Source organism: Leptinotarsa decemlineata, unplaced genomic scaffold (assembly GCF_025532065.1).
Source record: "Leptinotarsa decemlineata unplaced genomic scaffold, Ldec_3_MD MMD2_tig00026307_RagTag_RagTag, whole genome shotgun sequence".
Lineage (NCBI taxonomy): Eukaryota > Metazoa > Arthropoda > Insecta > Coleoptera > Chrysomelidae > Leptinotarsa > Leptinotarsa decemlineata.
The window spans coordinates 5,819,311-5,842,720 of record NW_027412681.1 but is presented as its reverse complement, the minus strand read 5'-3'; the positions used below and the strand labels follow the sequence as shown (position 1 = coordinate 5,842,720).

Here is a 23,410-nt window from a genome sequence, read left to right as displayed (position 1 = left end):
CGGACACGTGTTCCTGGCTTTTGGCCTCATCAGCGCGGTGCAGCCAAGTGTAAAGATTGGCAAAACTTGTTTGCCGAAAGCAGGAAACAACACATACGCACGAAGCCAACTGATGATGGGCCAAAAGCCTGAAACACGTGTCATGGGTTTGCCACTTCCTTGAGTGCTATGTCCGATTAAAAAACTCCTTTATCTATATCAAGACACTCGATAACCTTCGTATTTATATTATTTCCTGGACCCGGATGTCACGCAGGTAGCTATAGCTGCCTCTGTGGTGATTTTGATAGTTTTCTTGTAAACACAAGATCTATTAAGTGAAACCACAAATGTGCGGCTGCCTCCTGCTGGTGGCTCCGTGCATTTGTATTTATTTCTTCTGGTAACCAAGTGTTGCCCATCCTTACACTTGGCTGCACCATACTGATGATGGGCCGTGAAAAAAGTACTCACTTTTTTCCCGGGGAAAAAAGTAATTTCATAAAAAGTGACATTTTGTTACCTGTCATCAGAGATGAAATGTCAAACTTTTTTCCCGTCACAGAAAAACAATTTTTTTCTCAATTTGACATTCATTATGAAACCTATTTTTCCCGAATACCCCTTTCAGTTATTCTCATCCCTCGCGCTATCGATTTCTTTGTAATAAACAACGTAAGTATACAGCAATTTCCAAAATGAAAACAAAGCAAAAATTGAAGTGTAGCTACAAAACAAACATTATTAGTAATATAATAAACGAAAATAGCTTCCAGTCCATTCTGAATTTTCCGGCAGAGGAAATGAGACTTTTAATAAATTTCATATCCTCATTGTGAAGGCTTCAAATATCCTACGCTTATTACAGAATGAGTGATTCAGATTGTATTGTTGTGCAAGTTTCGGAGTTTTTATTGCATTAAAACTCGTTGAATTCGTAAAATTACTGCGAATTCTCTTTGTACGTTTCGGTGGAAGAAGTCTTGACCTAATTTGGAACCCGTTCGAGATGAAATATTATATATTAAGAAATATCCATAGCAGCTTTTGGTGCAATATTGTAGTATGTGCATTTCTTGTGAAATTTTCCATTTTTTTACTACTGTACCTACTGAAAAGAATAGAATTGATAGTACTTGTGATTAACTATTTAGAACCTTTGGTATAGTAATGAATATTCCTGAAGTTTCTTCCAACACCAAACCATTATTTTAACACCTCGACACGTGTTTCGATCACCAAATGATCATCTTCAAGAGGAAAATTCGATTTGTGTCGAAGTGTTAAAATAACGGTTTGATGTTGGGAAAAAACTCCAGGAATATTCAGAGCTTATAGTGTTGTAAATGAAAGATTTCCACTCAACTAGTAGCTTTGATTTATAATTGTTCAAGTCGAGTTTGAACCGCTTTCCCTGAATGGTGATATTCCGTTTACTTCAGAATGAATTTTTGAATGTCCCAGGGGGTAATTCTGGAAACTTTTTTGTTTGTAATATCCACACCGATTTTGACATTGACGCAAGAAAGTTATGATCTGCAGTTTCTTTGACTGAATCAAAATAGCTATACCTACGTCTAAGACAAAAATTATTTGGAAGACAAGTTTTTATAAACGGGTATGCTTGTGCAGGATAAAATATTCGAAGATAGTGAGATCTGTAATGAACTTGGGTCTGATTATAGAAAGCAGCTCAAGGTATATACCTTTTTTGTGTGAGTATATACTTCACACAAAAAAGACGTGTTCCTTAATTCTCTCATTGATACAATGGATTCATCTGTTAATCAATTCAATACGTTGGCGAGTTCTATTGGTTGAAACAATTAGTCAGAATTTTCTATCAAATTTAAGAACTCGCCTAAGTATATTCATGACGTCATTGGAGGAATACGGAATTTTCCTTACTACGTAGTGCCTATTCCCATAAAAATGAAGAAGATTACAATGAAAGAAAAACATAACCTTACAATCTAATGTCTTGAATTTGAGAATTTCAAAGAAAGTTGGAATATACATATGAATTTTAACTTCGTATGAACACTAAAAAATAATTCAATTGTCCAAAATGACAATCAGCAACATGACTCTTGTCAAAATTGGAGCAATCGGAGGAGTTGCGACAGTCACCATGGGCTTATTATTCAAAAACAAACTAAACAATAATGTTAAAGCAACAGACTTCTACAAAAATGCTCTCAAACTTGTGAGAAGCCATCCAGGAGCTGTTAATCTATTAGGTGAGCCTATAAAAGACCTCCGCATCGATGTAGGAAACGAGAAAGATAATTTTACTAAAGGAGACTTTGCTCAATACAAGGTGCCTTTAAAAGGTTCAAAACAAAGGGGCACCTTATATTTTTGGGCTGAACGTGATGTAAATGAAAAATGGCTAGTGAACAGAGTCGAGTTAGAACTCAAAAATATACCTGATAAAAGACTCTTAATTAAAGCGATGAGTGATAGCAGAAGTTGAGTTCCTATGTGTCGATTGTTAGTGGCGTTATGTTATAAAATATTTGATACTTCTTGTACCATACCCTTGAAAAATATGAGTGTTGGGATTTGAGTTTATGTATTTTCATGAAGGTGTTCTTTTTGCCAAGTGAGGTTGTTAAAGGCGATTTTACACTATGCAACAAGATGCGTTTCAAAACATTGTTGAAAAACAAGTTGCAAATTCTAATAAAAGAAGTTTCAGAACTTATGTGTTTGAATACATTTTTTGTGTTTTAAAACAAGTTCTGTTTCCGTCATATATTGGTGAAGATGAAAAAAATAATCCAACATTTTTCATATTCGGAACACAGGTTGAAATAATTTTTTTTTTAAAAAAACAACTCGTTGCTAAACCTAATGGTTTTCTTCTTTCAAATCGAGCAAAATTACTTCTCAAATTTGAAATTAATAAAATTCCACTTGATGTTGAGTTAGGTCAGTATGGCCAATCGTCAAGGCTGTCAACTCTAGTGTTTAAGTAAACCATCATTGTGTAATGTTTTCTTTATACAGTTGACAAAACTGTATAAAGACATAGTGTCACTATGCATTCTTCAAACAGTTGAGTGAAAATCTCACAATTGAGTGTTTCTTGAATATGTCTGTAACCATCATTGAAATGAAAACCAAATGATGATCAAGAAAACTATGAAGTACCACCAGTACCACTTACTGAAGGCGAATAAAATTTTGTGTGGTCATTCTTTAATAATTGTTTAAACTACCCATCATCTATTCCTATTTTTCTCGCAAATATTTTAGTCATGCTGAAATTCAGTTCCACTGTATTTTCTTCTGATCTCTTCTTCCGTTCACAACGTTTCGAAAAACTTATTTCAAAACAAAGTTCATGAAATTTTTTACATAGTCTAAATGCGTCTCCAGGTTTTGTTTTATTGCCATATAAAGTTAGATTTTTGTTGACACTTAATATCTTGGTAATTTAAAATATTATATCAACATAAAAGTTAAATATTAACTCCGAAACTCAATCAAAATATATGATGTTGGGGTCGAATAAATGAAAATAGTATTAGTGCCCCTAGAAATATTGGTTCGCAAAATACACTCGACCAAAAGCAACGATGTTAGCGAAACGTGTCTATAATAAAAAAAATTGTGAAAATTGTTTATGATGGATAAACAACATACCTACTCATTATTATTTGAAGAGAAGAAATATTGAAACAACGTTGTCATAAAGTTATAATTGAAATGATTGCAATTGAAACCAGTTTGAGCTACTTAGAGACAGAGGGCGCCAGCTTCCGTTACTACAATAAGCGCAAGAAACAAATGAACTGTTCGTTTGTCTCGCTTAAAGCAAAATTTTCGTTTTTAAAGCTCGCCAACCGTCATTCAGGCCAAGACCCTCAGATACTTCCCCAGACGGTGGAAGCATGCGATCGTCGTCATGATCCCAAAACAGGGTCAGAACCCGCGGTTCCCACAGAACTGTTGCCCGATTAGTCTGCTCTCGTCGGCGGCTAAGCTGGCTGAAAGGGTTGTTCTGCAAAGGCTCAGCGAAGAAGTTGAGGATCGAAATGTTCTGCCTAACGAACAATTCGACTTCAGAAGAGAACACTCCACTGAGTTACAGGCTTTGAGACTGGTCGAAAATACCATCGTAGAACTAAATCAAAACAAAAAAGTTCATGAGTTTTGCTAGATATCTCGAAGGCCTTCGACCGAGTATGAAACAAAGGCCTTCTGCATAAACTAATTGCGTTCGACCTGCATCGGGGCCTAATCCGGTGGATTGGGTCTTTCCTGAAAGACAGAACGTTTCAGGTTAGAAGGGAGGGCTCTCTGCCTGACAACAGAGAGATCCTCGCTGGAGTGCCACAGGGGGCCGTGCTCTCGCTGACGCTGTATTCACTTTACACCAGTGACTTTCCAAAGTCAGAGCGTGTGAAAATATCTCTCTACGCCGATGACACGGCTCTCCTCTCATCTTCCATGGGTCGGGAGCTCGGTGTCGTCTACATGCAACGTGCATTGGACGACCTCGAGCGCTAGTACCTTGAATGGAAGATTCGAGTGAATCCGGAAAAGACCCAGGCGACAACCATGGGAAGATTGCTATCTTCTCCGGCCAGAAAAGTGAGAATCTCTGGAAGGGAGATCGACTGACAAGCGCGGATAAAGTAATAGACCGTAGGCTCACTTGGAACCCGCACATCACTGATCAACAGACGTTCTAAATTAAGCCCTAAAAACAAAATTACGATCTACAAAACGATGTTCAAGCCTGTCATCATGTATGCTTCAGGCGTCTGGGGACAAGCGGCTCCGTCAAATATCTCCATTTTGGAGAGATTGTAAAATAAGCTAATAATGATGATTGTGAATGCTCCTTGGTTCGTACGGAACGAAGCCATCCGCAGAGATTTACAGCTGCCTTCCATTCAGCAGTCCATTCAGTCAAGGAATCGGCAAGTCCTTGATTGTGCCGAAAACCATGACAATCCATTAGTCAGGAAAGCTATGGATTACACTGTAGACGACCCCTCCTGATATAGACCCTGTCGAATGAGGCCATCATGTCCTCCGTTAGAAGATGAACAGTATCTTCATCCATTTCGATGCATTCAGCTGAGAATATTTCATGAAATAATCTCTAAAAATATCACTCGATATAAAAATTTTCTCAGAAAATGTTAATTTTTCGAAAACTGCCTTTGTTTTTGAGCATTTAAGCAATACCAATAGAGCGACCAGCAACAGATGCTCATACTTGTCCTGCGAACTCGTAGTTTTATCATGCTATCATGTTCCTATGATACTGCTCAATAGCAAAGTTTTCGTTGAGGTTTTGAGAACTTGAGGTATCAGTTTCGAAAATTGCAGGCAGAGCATGGATTATCTTCTCTTAAATTTGAAAAAGAAAATATCACATTCAGTACGAATACACTAGCTATAAGTTATCAAATTTGATGCCAATTAAAAAAAAACAATAAAAATTTCGTCGGAGAAAAAAAGTCTGAATAGGGACACCCTAATCACCTGTCGGTATGAAATATACTTTACAACCTATTCTCATACCTACCAAATATACACAAAAAAATCATAAAAATCGGACAAACCGCTTAGGAGTGGAACCACAAACAAGGTGATACGGAATTTTAATAAATATAGTTATTTTTTCTTTCTTCCTACTCAGTTGGCTGCATTGACTATTGTAAGAAATGATTTGAATTTTTTCTCAATTATTTTTTTGAGTGTAATTACTTAGTTTTAAGGAAAGTTCGTTAACAAGTATATAGAAAATTTTGTCAACTGTCTAGTTTTTGTTCAATAAAATACTTTGTATTAGGTTTATAGTGGAGTGGAAAATGTTTATTCCTGTTCGATAAACATACACACACATCAAAAATACTTCCAGATTATTTTGATATTCGTATATAAAGGTACTATAGTAATATCAATTTTTTGCAATCCATGGATTTCACTATCTTTTTGTAATAATAATCATCTTTTTCTACTATGTATAAACACCTTTTGATCATTATTTGTAGTAATGGTATGGAAATGTTGATAAAATAATAAGCATTCAGTGAGAAATTCCTCGATAAAATAGAAACAAGAAATATATATTTTCTTTTCTTTCTTGAACTTGTGATAGTCACTTATATATTATATCTTTATATAGTGAAAAGAAATTGTAGGTTGATTTTTCAAACTCTGGTGCTTTAGTATATCAACTGTGGGTGCTCTTGAAGAATCGTTATGATAATTTATCAATTGATTAAAGTCAATAACATTACTTTTCGCATACATTATGCATTTGAATACATATTTCTAGTGGTATTACTAAAAGTAGTTTTACAGGATTATCTGCATTTTTAATTGCATCTGTATTTTTAATTGTAATTTAGTTGCAATATTCTTGAATTCATTTGAAGTAACATTGATATTTATTCATTTTCTCTGTTTTCAGGTTCGAAATGGCAAGAGCTCCAAAGTATGGAAGATACAAAGACATAAAGTATGAAGAATCTGCAAAGAAGCAGGGTTTATTAGTATGTACCAAACACCCGCAGCCTTGCACGAACCGCAGTTGTTCTGATGAAATCATTTTAAGAGACCTTGAAGAAAAGATAAGGTCAGGTATATTCGTGATTATACACTGTCCACTCTATCACCAAGATAATTGCAAAGAAGTAGTTGAAATTCCTCAAATCAAGGACCACATCGAGAAGAAACATCCCACTAACATTTTTTACAGTAACAAACTCAATAGAGAAATCGGAATTCATGAATCCACTGTGGATCTCTTGAAAGCCGATACTGAGGATTTCCTAGTTTACATACACGAGGATCACATTTATGTTGGTTGTCTAGGGCCTGTTGGAAATTACAACAAGTATAACGTACAGATATCTTGTAATCTCTTCAGAAACATATCAATCTCTTACAGTGACCAAGATATAGTTGAGTTTGACGAGCGACTCCACTGCTACAACTGCAAAAGGGGAATGTGCACCTTGAAGCATCACTCTGTTTACACGAAAAATTACAGAGGTTGTCTTCCCATTGATAGAAACATATTACTTGAATTCTTCCAAAACGCTCCAAAGATTTTGATAAGTGTAACACTAGTTCACGACTTATCTCGAAGCAAATCAGAAAAGCAACAGAAACTGGTTCGTAACAGTTCAGTTATTTGTCGCTCTTTGCGGTGCACTGTTTGTTCAGAATACACGCTGGGTAAGGTTTACGGTTGTGGGTCAGGTCATCTTATTTGTCAACAGTGCAGGAAGAAGATCAAACACTGCCAGAAATGCAAAGTCCAGTTAGGGGATGTGAGGTGTCTGCTGGCAGAAACTTTGTCCAATGACATTCAGCTTGCTTGTCAAACTGCAGGATGTGATTTCTTTGGAAAACTGGAAGAATTGTCTTTTCATGAAAAACACTGCCATCCTTATCCTCATCTTCCTGAAAAATTCAAGGATGAAAAATTTGTGGGAAAATGAGCCTACATTTTCATTAGCAAACTACTAGATATTTTTGATAAAATCATTTTTCTATGAACAACACTACTGGCGAGAAAAGGACCACCTACATAGAGCCTTAAATGGAAATAGTCTACTCTTGTGACTATATTTTTGCTGAAAAAAGTCTTCGTATCGGAATATTTCATTCAAACCACATAATTTTATCTTTTTTGATATTACTATTGCCACCAGTGCTATATTATCAAGTATCACAAAAGTAAACTACCCCTCCAAAGGGGTAGAGTCAACTTTTCTCATTGGTGACAATGAAGATTAATTAAAATATTGCAATGGAAGAATAAACCACCTAGCGATAATGGTTATCGAATTTTCTCATTGTGGCAATAATAACATATCAAGAGGGATGGAATCATAAAGTGTGATTCAAATATTCTGATCTGAGAGTATCAGGCGTCAGGAAATTATGAAACAAAAAATCACAGTGATAAAGCCCCCCATATATAAGGGTAGACTGCATTTTTATGTATGGTATCAGTTAAATTCATAAAGTTTTCAAATATAAAAGTGTTATTCATATTATAATATGGTCACAAAATATCCATACTCCTTTGAAAACACCAATCTTTCCTTTTTTTTGTGCCAAGAACTTATTAACCATCATGAATCACCTGAGGGTTGAATTATAAACCGATTATACTTTATATGTTACCTTCATCTCAATTATAAGATTAGAATACTTATGACTGGATCATACACCAAACTGTTTGATTTTACCTTATCTTTTACTTTAAGCAAGTTGTCACAATGTAAATCAATGAAAGTGATCATACACTACACTGAAGGTGAATTTATGCACGCTTGATTAGCAAGTAACAAGGAGCAAATATCAAAAATGATTGGCATTTATGCATTCCCAAAAGGAAATCTGTAATTTCGACTAGGGTATATCTATTATTGTGTATATTTTAACACAACAGCATCAATTTCTATTACAGCGATTATAGAAACAAATTTAAGAAATGATGGAACTAAACAGAACACAGCCTACGTTTTGAAGTTTGAAAATTATTAGGTTAAGTTATCCGGTATCCCCGATTTCTGTCATAGGCACAGATTATATATCTGTATTGTCTATAGTAAATCTATAGACGATGATATCTGTGTCCCAGATGTGTTCTCTGTTCTCAAATGGGCCAATCAGCGCAATAAATGCGTACTAGCAAAAACTTGGGTACAATGGGGAATGTTCCTCAATTTGGGTTATTACAGCAAATGCAATTTGAACAAAATAAAGTTGAGTTTGATTCACGAGTTTTTCAAATTCACTTCAAAAAATATTGAAATTGATGTTTCAAATGTTGGGTTTTAATTTTTAAATGGATTTGTTTCTAATTCACATATTGGCAACAGCGTCTATATCAAGTTGCAATAATTTTTACGTACCTAGATATTCTACTTCAAATAAGGAAAATTATCTTTATAAATCAACAATTAAGGCAAAATATAAATTATAGTTCGATACCACCTCCACAAGCCACATAAACAACAGTACCTGCACGTCGTCTTGATTTCAAACAGGTTGGAGCCTGGCTCCCTTACCCTTTAGACTGATATAAACAACAGTTGTTTTGTTATTTATTTATATAGAGGAAGATGGGTTAGGTGCACAAAATGTCATATGTCACAGAATGTCTCGGAACTCGGAACATAAGTAAACAGAACAGCACGCCTCTGAAATATGTCATCTTTGTTTGTCTCATACAGGTAACAGATTCATTGTCCTTTATTAGTCATAACCGATGTTGCCAAAAGGTGAAATAGAAACGAATCCCTTTAAATGTTGATTGCATTATTTCATTCCTCTTTTTTAAATATTTAAATAATTTTTTAAAGAAGAAGGTTGAAATAATAAGTTTAAAATGCGTTGTTTTAGAGCTCTCTTATGAAAACTACTTGATTTTCGTCAGGAGGAACATTCTCCCAAGAAACTTGAAGGGGGAGTTATTAACAAAGTAACATAAATAAGAAATAAAATAAAGGAAGAAGTAAAATAACAACGTATCCGTTTATAAAAGATACCCAAGATTTTTAAAAGTAAATTAATGAAGGAAGTTAGTCAAACAATTTCTATCTGATATACCCTATTATACTTTGGATGAATATTTTAACGATAGCTTTTAACTGACGTATGCATATTTTTTATCCTTACTTATTAAGGAGCCCTTAAGTTGTTACTTTTCATGACTACTGTTTTATAAACTTGACTTTTACTCTTTTACATATACATATCTTTTATATCCTCCATTTTAACATAGTTTATACCCATGCACCATTTATATTTTTATTTTAATTTTAGTTGGTATGTATTGCATTTTTTATGTATGTACTACACAAGCTTTGTCTACAAGATTATGTCTTATGATAATAAAGCATATATTATTATTATTATAAGGCTTGGAAAAATATTTTGGGGTTATTTTGGCTGCAATAAATTCAGCAAATGGTCGAACAAGTCAGGTCGTGACATGGTAGTATCTTTGAAAAATTGCTCCCTCTCATTATCTTTTAAAAACTTCACCAATTTCTGGCAACATATTTTGTAGGTACGTGTGGCAGATACTCGACAGAAAAAACAACAACTAATCCATTATCAGGCACCTGAGCAACGTCTTTCATTTGGAAAATTCGTCGCAAGTAAATTATTACTAATATATGAGAAGCTGAAATTAATTTCATTTGGTCGGGACGACAACCGATAGATCTGATTCGGAGTACTTGCTCCTTGTCAGTATCTCGTCTGGTGACATGTATATGACATGCCCCGTCGGGTATCTGCCACACGTACCTACTTGATTCACATGAGAGACAAGAGGTAATGCCTCTATCTCTCTATGTTGATGGCTTTTGCTTCCATTAAGGCGCATTAATCCATAAGGGGTAAGGTGTCTTTCACGTGAATATGGTAAATCGAAGATTATTACGGGCAGGGTACCTATGAGGGGTTGTTTTCCAGGTTTCATTCAATGTCCTGTGTTTTTGATTCTCACAAGGTTTCACGATGTTTCGACAAAGTCTCATTTGCCATTCTCTGGTGATGTCTGGACTCTGGCTCCAGGTATTTTGTTTTATTTTGCATGAACTGCAGCAAGAAAATACAGTGTTAACTAACCAGCTGTCACAGAGTCTACATGAGACATAGTTTAAGACGATATGATTTATTTAGGTTTCATCTTCGAAAATACACCTGTAGCCACAGATATTTAATCTGTGCTATAGCTAGAACATCGGCTACAACTGATACAGGTCCTACTCTAATGCTGAAAAAAGGATTAGAAAACAGTTTTAAAAAGAAAAAGAAATATTCATAGCCAAACAAAAGAAGGATTATAAGAAAATTTTTAAGGAAGATATGGAAGAATCCAACCATAAAATTAGTCTAGGTTACGTCGTTCCCATGCTAATGAGCTGGCCAAATGTTCTCTGACGATCAAAGGTCAAAATCTTAGTAGAAGAACTAAAAAATAATGAAGGAAGAAGTAGTTTTCATAAAGCACGTATGTGTTCTTTGTTAGTTTTGACATAACCCCATTTCTTTTCAACTTGCTGATAAGTGAAAAGTACTTTGAAAATGGACCCGACAACAATGATAGAAGAGACCGTCAAATCGATGAAATGCCATTTCTGCAAACAGTTGTTATCCTTTCCTCCAATTTTCATCAATTGCCAAGAAGGATCAAAAAATAAATGTGGTAGATGCATATCCGTCAAGAACGGAGAATGGGTGAGAAACCAAGTTTTCGAAAGCGTGGCAGAGTGTCTGATGTATCCCTGCATGTACTGCGGGGAAATCGTTCCCTGGGCACAAGTTGAACAACACGAAACAAACTGCGAACACAAAACTATCCTGTGTCCATTCACATATACCGGTTGCGCGGAAGACGTCGAAATTCCCGACATAGAGGCCCACGTTAGAGATCAACATCCCAGGAAACTTTTCCGTGATAAAATTACCTACGAAATCAATATTAGGAAACAAACAACACCGCTGTTGCTGATTGTGGAAGATAGCCAGTTCATTGTGTATATATTGCGTGATTCGATCTTTGTTGGACATTTGGGACCGATTAGAGAGTACAGTTTTTTCAACGTCGATTTCAGTTCCGAGAATGGCAACAGATGTGTTTCATACAAAAATAAAGACATTGTTGAGTTCAACGAGAGACTTCATTGCTACGAATGCATCAAAGAAAGGTGCGAGGCTGATCATCATCCCTTTTCAAAAAAGTACACGAAACCTCCTGTGCATCCCGGCGCCAGCCCATTCAGTCTGGCCAGTATGATGGAGCTGTTGAACAATCCCACCCAAATCAAAGTTACAATCAGCGTCGTGCCAAATCAGGATGTAAAGCAGGATCATAGAAAAGAGCTGAGCTTCAAGGACTTTGGTATTTCCATTCGGAGGCACATAGAGTGTCCCATTTGTATGGAATACCTTTTTGGTCCGATATTCTCCTGCAAAAAAGGTCACGGAATTTGCAGAAAGTGCAAAGCTAAGATCAACCTGTGCCCTTCTTGTAAATCAGAGTATGAGGGCTCCAGATGTTTTCAGCTCGAAGATTTGATTGAAAATATCAAAATATCCTGCCCGAACAAGGGCTGGGGATGTAATATTGTAGGAAACTTACAGAGAATTTTATGTCACAAGACTGCATGTGAGTTTAAGTGCACGTCTCTGCCTCAAGTATAGCCAATTTGAGTTAAGGCATTCAAATTACAAATGATTCTGACAACAGTATTTTTAGTTAAGGAAATCATAGTTTCGGGATTCACCATTTCTGTGCCTCCATTACAATGACAGTTTTTTTGCAATCGTTGGAGGTGAAAATCACTAAAAAACTGATAAAAGAAGTATTCTAATCTTCTTTGTTTTTGGTCAATCTAATCAAATATTCTATCAAGACGTCAGTAGTTTTCCAGGCATTTACAAAGATATTATCTTGAAGAGATTAATCCATACCAATATTTATATCAACCTATCAGTTGTATTGACCTCATTATGTAAATCAAAAGCTGATAAATGACTGAAAAAAAACTATTAATAATTGAATATTTTGTATACTCTGTATATATACTACTTTTGTGAGTTTGTGTTTATATGCAGCAGTTTGTATTTTACATTATTTGTTTTCATGTCAATGTTATTTTATCTGTATTCAGCTACTAAGCTTTGTCAACAAAATTTTATCTTGAAACCATTATTTATATTAAATAAATAAAAAACATCTCAAAAATGTGGTTGACCTTGTTTTTTGGAAATGATACAGGTTTGGGACTTCAGTTGTCTAAAAAAGTGTTTATTTTGATTGGCTGGAGGTTTTTGGATAGCCCTTGAATGATTGGCGAAAATAATAATGAGAATGCAACTTAGGACCATCAAATAGTGAAAACAATTCTATACTCCCCCCCACAGTTTACCGAGGTATATTCTGTTCTCTCTAAGACTACTGAGAGCTGTAGCCCCTCCTAGAATTTAATCATAGTTACGCCAATGATGAAATTTCAAAATTATTTACAAAATATTCAGAATAAATTAACTGGATGAGTTACTTAAAAGGAAATAATGTCAAATACGAAAAAAAATTAAAGAACGATTAGGAAAAAACTCATGATTGATGTAATAACAATGAAAAAAATTAGATTTTTTCCACTCTTTAATATATACATTCAAATGTTACTTATACAAAAAAAAATATCTACAAAGTACTAAATGATTTATCTATAAAAAAATTATATAAAAATATCACTGTAAAAATCATTTACTTAAAATTTATTATGAATCACCAATACCTGTAGTCCAAATAACCGTTGGGCTTTTCAAATTTTTCACTCTTGAAATAGTTCGTCAATAATAATTCCAATCTAGTGGTAGCTCCACCCGTACATTTTTCCCTGCAGCTCGGCAAAAATTTATCAACAAGGACCATAATTAATTTTCGGAAAGACAAGCCATACTTGGCTTCCATTTCGAAACCAACAGTTTCCAAAAAAGTATGCAGCATAGTGGCTGTTATGTCTACTTGGGGCTCCAATTTCATCACCGAAGAAAACCACCTCCAGCCATGGTGAATTTTGTGTGGATTACTTTTATGGTCCTTCTTCGGTTTCACGATCATCATTGCAGCATAGAGCCTCATTATGCCTAAAACGGAAACGTATTGAGGAAACCGTCATTAATCATTTATAAGTTGTGAAAACTACACAGCAAGTCCCAGGATTGTTGCTTCAAGAGGTGTGATGGGCTTTTTAAATTCAATTTTATAATTGAAGGATTTTTTTGCTCGGTGAGAAATCAGTTTCAAAAATATCTTTACTGTTTTGAGAAAAAGTCAGCCTTGATAGTGTAACAATAAGCATTTCCTTTTCGGTTATGTATACTTTGAGCAATGAAAAATTACACATGCGTCATTAATTTGTGCATACGATATGTAAGACAAACCATTGCTTGGAACAACCTAACCTTATTTTTAGAATTTTCTGAAAAGTAACTCCATGATGCGAATTTGGGTCGATTTCATAAATTTTGTAAACATATTGATATTATATTTTCAACTTTGATATCTGGTTCTTTAAATTTTCCAGTACATAAGCGAAACATTTAGACAGAGCCATTTCCAATTAGAGGTTAAGATTTTCAATTACGATAAAAAATAATAAATACAATTTATTGGTGAATACAAGGGCCATTGACCGAAGTCCTTCAGCCAGTGTATAATTTTTAAATATTTACAGTGATTTTTACATATATGCTTACATAACAGAACTGAGGTACATTAGATTTGTGGAAACAAAAAAAAAGAAAAATAATAATTTTTCACGGGTACTTGAATTTCATTGGTTGTCCTTCAGCTTTTTCCCTACATAATACCTGTCTACTTCTAACTGTGATATTTCAGTGTATACTCATTCAATTCAATCGAAATAAACATCATTTGAATCAGTGCAATTTTGCCAATATAACACAAATCTATTGATTCCATTAGCATAAAAGTTGCTATAGTGTATCACACCAGCCTCTGCCCACCATACAGTTGATGTACTGGGGCATTCACATTCGTCATCTTCAATGTCTTCACGACCATGTAGGAAAACGTTTGTTTGAAGGTGGTTGACAATGTTTCGTGGTGTATTTCATCGGACTTCCATTGTCTAATATAATATAAATTGATTTGAAATCCCTGAAAGAATCTGTAGAAAATTAAAAAAGAGTAACCGAAAAATAACAATTTTATTGAACAAAAAACCGAAATTACAAAGAAATAAGATACAAGCAACAACTAAAAAAATTAATACAAGCTGAAAATTAAAGATAGTATTAGCAAGAAATGAAAATTAAAAGATTTCAAACCAAGTTACGTCACGACGTTTCGATTGTTAGTACCCACAATCGTCTTCGAGTGATAACTGGACATATTCCTCCGAGATCTGACTATTTATAGGTCATTTGAGTGCTTTCACCTATCCCTTCTTCCCTCTCTCCGTTCCATTGGTTTTAGCGGGAGATGACCGTTTGGCGGGAGTTAGTCGTTTTCCGCTTGATTAGAGGTTTCCACTAGCTTGGCTGAATGCGTTGTTGGACAACATATACGCGGCTTCTTTGAATTTTCTCCTAAACCAGTGTTCCTTCTTGTGGATGATTTACAGCTTGAACCCACTTGATGTTATGTTGATGAGTCCAAATATGCTCTGCTATTCCGGATTTGCTGGTTTCTCCTCGCTGTGTGTGTTTATTGTGCTCAGCAATGCGAACTTCCAAAGGTCTCTTAGTTTCACCAATGTAAGATTCTCAGCACTCGCATGGTATCCAATAAATGCGATTCCAAGAATTTCATTTACCGGATACCCTGCGAGTACGGAGAATCATACATCGGTGAAACTAAGAGGCCATTGAAAGTTCGCATTGCTGAGCACAAGAAACACACACAGCGAGGAGAAACCAGCAAATCCGGAATAGCAGAGCATGTTCGGACTCATCAACATAACATCAAGTGGGCTCAAGTAGAAATCATCCACAAAAAGGAACACTGGTTTAAGAGAAAATTCAAGGAAGCCGCGTATATGTTGTCCAACAACACATTTAGTCAAGCTAGCGTTAAAACCAATGAAGCAGAGAGAGTGAAGAAGGGATAGGTGAAAGCACTCGAATGACCTATAAATAGTCAGATCACCCGAAGACGATTGTGGATACTAACAATCGAAACGTCGTGACGTAACTTGGTTTGGAATCTTTCAATTTTTAATTTTCATTTCTTATAAATAATATTTTTAATTTTCAGCTTGTATTAATATTTCAATTTTTAATTTTTAATTTTTTTTTGGTTGTTGCTTGTATATTATTTCGTTGTAATTTCAGTTTTTTGTTCAATATAATTGTTATTTTTCGGGTAATCATTTTCAATTTTTTAAATTTTTTACAGATTCTTTCAGGATTTTCAAATCAATTTATATTATATTAGACAATGGAAGTCCGAACTGATGAAATACACCATGTAGGAAAAGCTTATGCCACTCATGAACTCTTGTAACATTCTACACACTTTGTTATACTTTATTCAATTTTTTAGGCAAAATTTGATACAAATTCTTTCATTCATCTGTTTTATCAAACAAAAATCGCTGAGCTCTGAAAACATTTACCATACTTCAGTTCAATTACTGAGAAATGTGATGTTATAAATTTCTCATTTTTTCTACTATAAAAAATATTATATTTTCTTCTCCATAATTTTAAATATTAGCTGATGATGAACCTATATAGTTTCGAAACATGTACTGATTGATGTTTTACGGCTCTAACATCTTATGGTGACATTAAATTGTGGAGACGACTTTGAGTTTTTATTCTTCGCAGTCATGTAAAAGTTATTTTTATTCAACGAGAGGCAAAAAATGGTTGATCCGATTTCACAAAGGTAAACCATTGAAAAAATTAATATTCTTGAAAGTTTGAATAAATTGTTGAGTGAAATTGTGCATGATAATACATTATTAACACAGATTTTTTAACAATATACTGTGTATATAGATATAATAAAACATTGGCATAATTTTTTACATATTTCATCAATATACTAGTTTCATTTACAATCCTAAGTAAGAAAGAGTAAGTCTTGAAAATTTCACTCAAAAAACATTTGTAATCATCTATGATACATAAAGACTAAGTATTGCTGACATTGATTATCATCTGATGATGTTAAATTGCCAAAACTCTCAATAATGTCGGGGATAATTTAATTTCTCCATATAAAATAAACACTGTCGATAAAAAAGTTGTTACTAAAAATATCAGTCCGTATTTGAAATTTCAAAGTTGAGGAGGCCCAAGTCAGATGATAAGATTTCTGTGAACATATTCCTTCGAATGTTCAAATAGGTTTCTGATGTCTCTGAGATGCCAAAAGTAGAATTTAGAATTTTTGGTTATTCCTGTATATCTCAGGAACCAATCAGCTAGAGCAGTATTCTTCAGTATTATACATCATGATAATTTTCCGGGTAAAATTTAAAAAATCGAACCATACCTGTCATCCTTTTAAGAAATTTATCCTGATTCTCAATCTGCCCATCCTTGTATTGATATCCTAGTCGGGAATAAAATTCTTCATCACTTTCCCCAACTTCTCTAGGTATACAATAGGGCACCAAGTATGGACAGGACTTATAAAAATGAGCCAACAGCAACTGCCCAAACGTGGGGAACTCGTTCCATAACGAAGACATTACGGATGCATAGCAAAAAGCCGAGTCAGGATTACTAGAAACCATCAAATCACCTTGCAATACAAATTTCTTGGCCAATAAGTCCATACAAAAAGGAACTCCCTGTGGGTGCTTCGAAGCGTTTATCTTATCGTTGCCGACAGCTACATCCTGTCCATTCAAAAGTGCTTTCAACCTGTTGAACTTGTCTAGAATATGTTCCGAGTTGACACCTGACAAGGAGTTCACTGGTAAGTTGATAGCTTTCTTGCAGTCGAACCTGAACTGCTTTTGAGAAGCATCCTCAAGCAAATTTTTGAAACTGTCCGTGTGCTTATTGAAAAATTCCATTATGTCTGTATACATTTTCAAATTTGATAAACTAATATAGCGGGTTATACTTGAAACACTTGTCTGCACTTTCGGGAGGTCACTTTGGTTAGGAACTGGGACTGGTTTAACGGGAGGCTCAGTTGTGGGCAAATCAGGCACTACTTCTGTCTCTGTGGGAATTTTCGCTTCTTCATTTTTCTTGACAGCTTCTTCAACTATTTCCTTCATTTTGATTCCTAAGGCCTGCACCTGATTTAATGTTTGTGATGCTTGCTTTTCATCTTCCTCACTTACTCCTTGGGTTCTGCATTTAGTGATTATCTTAAAAATAATTCAGTGGGGTAATAAGCTTTAGCATAACAAAAAGAACAGCTTCAGTGACCACGCATTTCATATTAGATAAAATCAACTCTAAACATCTTACCTTTTCAAAATTGTTATGGAAAGCTTTCAGGAGTTTATACTGTTCAACTAGCTTGTTTTTCACTTCATCGTTACATTGTTTCAAAAGCAGTATAACTTGTTCGTAAGCCTCGTTGAAATCTTGCTGATGCTTTTTTATTTTATCTATACAGTTGTGCATCATTTGTTTCTGTTGTTCTCTCATTTTCAACTCTTGTTCTTGCATCTGTCTGCGAAGTCTCAAATTTTGATAATACTGTGCGAGTTTGGCGTGAGAATTGGAAGAGTTTTGGTCGAATTCTTGCATGGCTAAGAAGATACTGTTCTCCTTTTGTTGGTTTTCTCGTTCGAAGTTCTGTTGTATTCTTAGCCATTGCTGCTTAGTGTTTGATTCTTGTAGTTTCGTGAAATCCTCGAATATGCTTATACGAGCTCGTATCCTGCTTTTAATATCTTGATGCCGTTCAATTTCCAGTTTCGTTATCACGTTTTCGATTTCATTGACAGATTTGGGTTCCAATGCTGGGTCGATATTTTTAATTGCCTTTGGAGGACGCAGTTTTATTTCTTTTTCAGTGCTTTCTGGAACATGCTCAGATTTAGAAATATAACTTGAATTTATTATTTGTAATTTATGAAGAGCTGACAACTTTAGTTGCTCCAAGTCATTAACTACTGAATCCATTCTAAAGTAAAAGCTTATTCATAAACTACATCAAATAACCAGTATTCAAGCTGTTGAATTTTATATCCAAAACACTTTCTTTCTCATCTTCTCTCTCTCTCTCTCTAATTTCTATGGCTGTTGCTTCTCATTCCAGCGCATTTGGCCAGGCCCTGCCCAGTGATGTTTCTGGATTGACATTTATGAAAATGAACTCATTTTTTGTACCAGATTCAGATATAAGGTACTACTAGATTACTAATTTTTTCAGGTAGTAGCTTATACGACGTCAGTAAGCCAGTGGCGTCATATAAAAATTGATTTTAAATCCGGCCGTACCCGGACCACATATTTGCAGTTGAGGCAATCACAACATTGTGGTCACGTTGACTGTACTTCGCGGTTGTCCCAACCACATTTTTGTGGTCGACTTGCGATCATATAAACCGCACTTGCAGTTGAGACAACTGACATCAAAAATTCAATGCTGTGAGACCAATATGAGAAAAAGTACACCACGGTGTACGCGGTTGGGTACGACTGCAAGTTTGTGGTTAGTGTACGGCGGATGCCGCGATGACATCTCGGCGGAGATCAGCAGCAAGTTGACTGCAGACATCCGTTTTGACTTTTGTGAACGCCCGTGTACGTGTAGTACAGTATTTCTTATGGGCGGCTTGAGTTCGCTGGTACGTGACTGCAATTGTGTGGTCACAAATCACCTAATTTTGAATGAAAAACTCAATCTTTTGAAATTCACTTAGAACATTTGTTAAAAATAAAACATGGAGAACAAAAATACAGTCTTGAACAAAAACATACATTCTTATACAGAAAAAAAAGTATTCAAACAAGAATTTTTAAAAAAAATCAGTTTTGTGTATAAAAAAATAAAAATAATCATTGATTGTTCATTGAATATCAAAGATAATATCTTCATTCAAAACCTAACTAGATATTTTCTATTTTAGAGTGATTGCACTTCAGCAAAGGATTGTTGGGTTCAAAGTTGTGACACAGATTCCAACAATTCTGTTTCAGTAATTCTTTGGTTTGTAATAAAGATGATACAATTTTGCAAGTTAATTTTTTGTATTGACTTTTATGAAATTCAAGTGGGAGGAAATTTTCTCAGCAGCTGCTGAGGAGCGCGGCAAAGCTAATACCCGTTTCATTGCTTGAGCAAGATTACTGAACATTGGTTCATCAAGGAAATTTTTTTCGGTTATTATTTTATTCCAAAACTCATTCACATCTAAATTTTATATCTCTTCCCGAACCTCACAAGTCAAACGTCATTCTGTATTCAATTCTTCCAAATCATCTTATTAGCTTTTTGTTATTGCTTAAGGTGACGGGAATTCCGAAACCAATTCATTTACGAGCTCCAATATATATGATAGAAATAGTAAATAACATTTTGTTATCTTGATAAAATTATTTGAGACATCTGCTTGTTCTGTCAATTTTCGAGAAGGAAAATATAAACTAAGCAATTTCTAATGTATTACTACTCATTTCACAACCATACCAATAGACAGCCATCTAGTAGAACTGATTTTCAAAATTCTGGGATTCCTTTAATTTGTAAAGTTTTGAAATTCCCTCAACACTTGAACTACCTTTGAACTACCTACGCGAAAAGCAGTTACATTATTGTGGATGAACTGCTCTAAACAAGACGAAAGTTTTTACCAGTATGTGAACTGCAGAGATGAAATGAGTGGCAGATATAGCCGATAACAATTTTGTTATTAATGTTCAAACTCTCTGAATATTGCCCATCATAACATTTGCGTTATCAGCTGCAACTCCAACAACATTGTCATAGGGAATTTTAATAAAATCTAATACATTTTTAAAACATAAATATATTCCGATTGAGGTGGAAGTATCCACCTCAATCAAATTCAAAGTGTCCTGCTTTTTCCCATTAAAAAAAACTTGACAACCACTGTCAATCACGTATTGCAACTAACATCAGTGGTTCCATCTAGTATAACTAACGTAACCATTTATTTTTTTCAATAAATTGATGGATGTAGCCGTTACTACGTGGTAGGAAATCATAATAAAGAAAAGAGAAATGAAACTTTCTATGTTTTTTACCAGTTTTATTTGTAACTAACGTTACTGCAGTTTCGTCTTATACGGACATTTTCAAACTTATACAATATTTTTTTGCCAGAGCGGGACATCTGCTAAATTATATAATAAAAAAAGTTTTTAGTGTTTTACAAGTTTTTTATTATAGAAGATAGAATAACACAAAATTATCAAAGCACTAAACACAAAATAGTTAAGTAAGCAAGACTTACTAAGCCCCAGTAGTAGCAACACTTGTCCATATTTTGTTCGTTTGAGAAAAAACTATCGACAGATGCATTACTTCCAGGCAGACACATAACGTTCTGAATAATTGTAGAAGAGTTTATAAAATAAAGGTTGTTGGTACAAAAGTGTTGGAATAATTGAATTCGAACAAACGGTTTTCAGTAGGAACGTTTTCAACATTCCAGCCAGATATTTTTCTGCTGTCTCAAAGTTGGAAATAAGTGAAAACTCGTCAGACTTCCGTATTGTTGTAAATCATGCCCTAAAGAAAATAACGCCAGCCGTCACTGGTAGCCATAAACCAATCGTGACGTCACGATTGGAGCGCGCGAATACACGATGTTCCATGCCACTCTAGAAGCAGCGAGAATAATGCTACCGATTTCGATGAAACTTCGGCGAAATTTCTACTGTATTCGATTACGAATTAAACGCTAGCCTCGAGCATATCGACACAGTCAATAAATGGAAGCTACAGTGCGGTACGCGAAGCGATCTAGTAAGGCGATAGACATTCGAATGATAGTTGAAGTTTCAGTTAATGTGTTTATTGTATTTGAAGTGAAGTAAAGTTAAGTTTGAATATTCAGTGTAGTCAATTATTGGTCAGCCCACGGGAAAAAACCTAACAGTATCCTGACTGCTGCTAATAAACCCTTGCTTGATAAGTAAATCCAACCGCCGCAGTTTTTACATTCTGCTGGTCAACAACAGTTTCTCTTTCTGTGCCAGGTTATCTCGGAGACGATTAATTTCATTGGCAGACTCTATGGCCGACAAATTTTGCCCTTCGAATTTCAACAGCTGCATGAAAGGGGGCCGCTTGTGCGTGAAAAAATATAACCACAATTCTGAGCTGGGTGTATCTATCCTGCTCACAGAGTTAGCGTGGCGGGTGCGTTCTCTTGTAATCTGCCTTCCCGTGCGGGACGCTCCGCCATCCATTTCGAGTTTAAAGCGGGACAATGGTGGTCTCGCTGGGGACATCGGGACAGACTGCCTGAAATTGGGACTGTCCCACCCAAAGCGTTAAAAATAACCATCCTATCGGTAGGACCTAATAAACCGAAAGTAATTTGAGTTCATTTTTTTATTTTCATTCCGACATTTTTTGCAATAGTTGAATCTGAAAAAGCTGATGCACAAAGCTCTGCTAAGTGTTCCATTATTTTAAATGGAAGATTGCTTTTTGCTACCAACGCAGTCAACTTCAGTTCAGCTCTTTTCACTGCCTGATTCAATGCCACTTTTGGTGAATAAACAAGAATTTCATTTATTTTTGAATTGGTCTTAGCAGCTTTCATTTTACTGTGGTCTGGCATGGTGTTTTCGTGTCGTTCAACGTGACACTTGCCTTCAACAATTATGACCTGACAAACTTCTTCACAACAAAATCCGGGCTGATAGTGGTCATATGGAACCTTAAGTACCAACCGTTTCAGCTGCTACTACGACAGACATCATCAGTAGTATATGTGAGGCGTGCGTTTTCATAACTAATTAGATCCATGTTTCACTAAAATTGAAAAAATGACGACAATACCTTCTTTGACAGCTTTGACACATGCCTATATAATTGTAGTGGACCAAATCTGATTACTTTCAGTAATACTATGATTCTATGATATTAAAAAAATAGTACGTTTCCAAAACTAGCTACATTCTTCATAAACACTGTTACAAAAGTGTGTGTATCCACTACTGTAGGTGCTGTTTCAAATTTGCGTAGATCCAATAGTATTATGTTATTCATTGCATGCTACGACGGTTTCAAAACTTGTTAAATCCTGTTCGTATGTGCACGGTTTCTTTGCTGTTTACGTACACAAACGATTTTTGTCAGTAGTTGTTTGAAGCTGTTTTTGCTTAAATGAGAGACTTTTTTTTTGTTTTGAAAGTTGAGTTGAATAAACACTATTTTTCCATCACATAAGTTTTTTTCAACTTCTTATAACCATTCAGATAAATTGTCAAAGCTGTATAAATCTACAATATGTTTCCAAAACTCGTTTAATCCTACTTTTGTTTTCAAATAACTCAGCAAAACATTCTCTAATATTTGTTTGCTGACCGTATATTAGTTATAAAGGACAACCTACAAATAAATCAGTCACACAAACCTACTTGATTTCCAAATTAAAGGTATCAGGAAAGTTGGATTTTCTCGAAATCACTTCTGATGCATTTAACAAGTTTTGGAAACGGGCGCCTCATGTGTTAACTATGAGAATGCAGGTTATACCTCGAAGTCTAAGCAATTGTTTATCGGCAAGATCGCACTTGAAACTGCACAGTTTCAAGTTCAACATGGGATGAATTTACATTATCAATCATTACCACCTCTTCGAAAAAAATGCTTTGAACGCTACGTCATGAAATAATCATAAATGACCCTGTAACAGAATAACCTTGAAGAACAATCGAAATGAGAATAGTCGTATTTCTTTATCTTTCCTTCATATATTTACTTAATACATCTCAA

General features: G+C 35.0%; 4 protein-coding genes and 1 long non-coding RNA gene across 7 annotated transcripts; 3 read left to right on the top strand and 2 right to left on the bottom strand.

Moving 5' to 3' along the window:
• The first annotated feature begins 1,916 nt into the window (after positions 1–1,916).
• LOC111508988 (cytochrome c oxidase assembly factor 1 homolog) lies at positions 1,917–2,682 on the top strand. Its single transcript, XM_023164652.2, has one exon. It carries the CDS (start codon positions 2,048–2,050, stop codon positions 2,453–2,455), a length of 408 nt encoding a protein of 135 aa, XP_023020420.1. The 5' UTR covers positions 1,917–2,047; the 3' UTR covers positions 2,456–2,682.
• Positions 2,683–5,688: 3,006 nt separating this feature from the next.
• LOC111508992 (uncharacterized) lies at positions 5,689–8,189 on the top strand. 2 transcript variants are annotated; one of them, XM_023164658.2, is made up of 3 exons: positions 5,689–5,888; positions 6,419–6,844; positions 6,899–8,189. In XM_023164658.2, the coding sequence occupies exons 2-3, from the start codon at positions 6,426–6,428 to the stop codon at positions 7,452–7,454; spliced, it is 975 nt and encodes a 324-aa protein (XP_023020426.2). In that variant the 5' UTR covers positions 5,689–5,888; positions 6,419–6,425; the 3' UTR covers positions 7,455–8,189. The 2 variants fall into 2 exon arrangements, with proteins under 2 accessions (XP_023020426.2, XP_023020425.2); XM_023164657.2 differs by having other exon boundaries at positions 5,690–5,888; positions 6,419–8,189.
• On the bottom strand, positions 6,848–8,478 carry LOC111508993 (uncharacterized). Of its 2 annotated transcripts, none has more exons than XR_012466953.1 (2): positions 8,146–8,478; positions 6,848–7,416 (listed from the first exon to the last, which is right to left on the bottom strand). It is a non-coding gene; the product is annotated as an uncharacterized lncRNA (long non-coding RNA). The 2 variants fall into 2 exon arrangements; XR_002722592.2 differs by having other exon boundaries at positions 8,211–8,478.
• A 2,586-nt stretch (positions 8,479–11,064) lies between these two features.
• Positions 11,065–12,183, top strand: LOC141485095 (uncharacterized). Its single transcript, XM_074181103.1, has one exon. It carries the CDS (start codon positions 11,065–11,067, stop codon positions 12,181–12,183), a length of 1,119 nt encoding a protein of 372 aa, XP_074037204.1.
• Positions 12,184–13,131: 948 nt separating this feature from the next.
• Positions 13,132–18,721, bottom strand: Gle1 (Gle1 RNA export mediator). The gene is made up of 3 exons (XM_023164656.2): positions 17,953–18,721; positions 17,018–17,849; positions 13,132–13,635 (listed from the first exon to the last, which is right to left on the bottom strand). The coding sequence occupies exons 1-3, from the start codon at positions 18,613–18,615 to the stop codon at positions 13,274–13,276; spliced, it is 1,857 nt and encodes a 618-aa protein (XP_023020424.2). The 5' UTR covers positions 18,616–18,721; the 3' UTR covers positions 13,132–13,273.
• Between the last annotated feature and the right edge of the window lie 4,689 nt (positions 18,722–23,410).

Bases quoted from the DNA above. Each gene is read 5' to 3' on its own strand.
- LOC111508988 (XM_023164652.2), top strand. From the start codon at position 2,048: ATGACAATCAGCAACATGACTCTTGTCAAAATTGGAGCAATCGGAGGA.
- LOC111508992 (XM_023164657.2), top strand. From the start codon at position 6,426: ATGGCAAGAGCTCCAAAGTATGGAAGATACAAAGACATAAAGTATGAA.
- Gle1 (XM_023164656.2), bottom strand. From the start codon at position 18,615: ATGGATTCAGTAGTTAATGACTTGGAGCAACTAAAGTTGTCAGCTCTT. The intron at 17,850-17,952 runs GTAAGATGTTTA...ATTATTTTTAAG, and splicing joins TCCATAACAATTTTGAAAAG to ATAATCACTAAATGCAGAAC. The intron at 13,636-17,017 runs GTATGGTTCGAT...TTTCCGTTTTAG, and splicing joins ATTTCTTAAAAGGATGACAG to GCATAATGAGGCTCTATGCT.
- LOC141485095 (XM_074181103.1), top strand. From the start codon at position 11,065: ATGGACCCGACAACAATGATAGAAGAGACCGTCAAATCGATGAAATGC.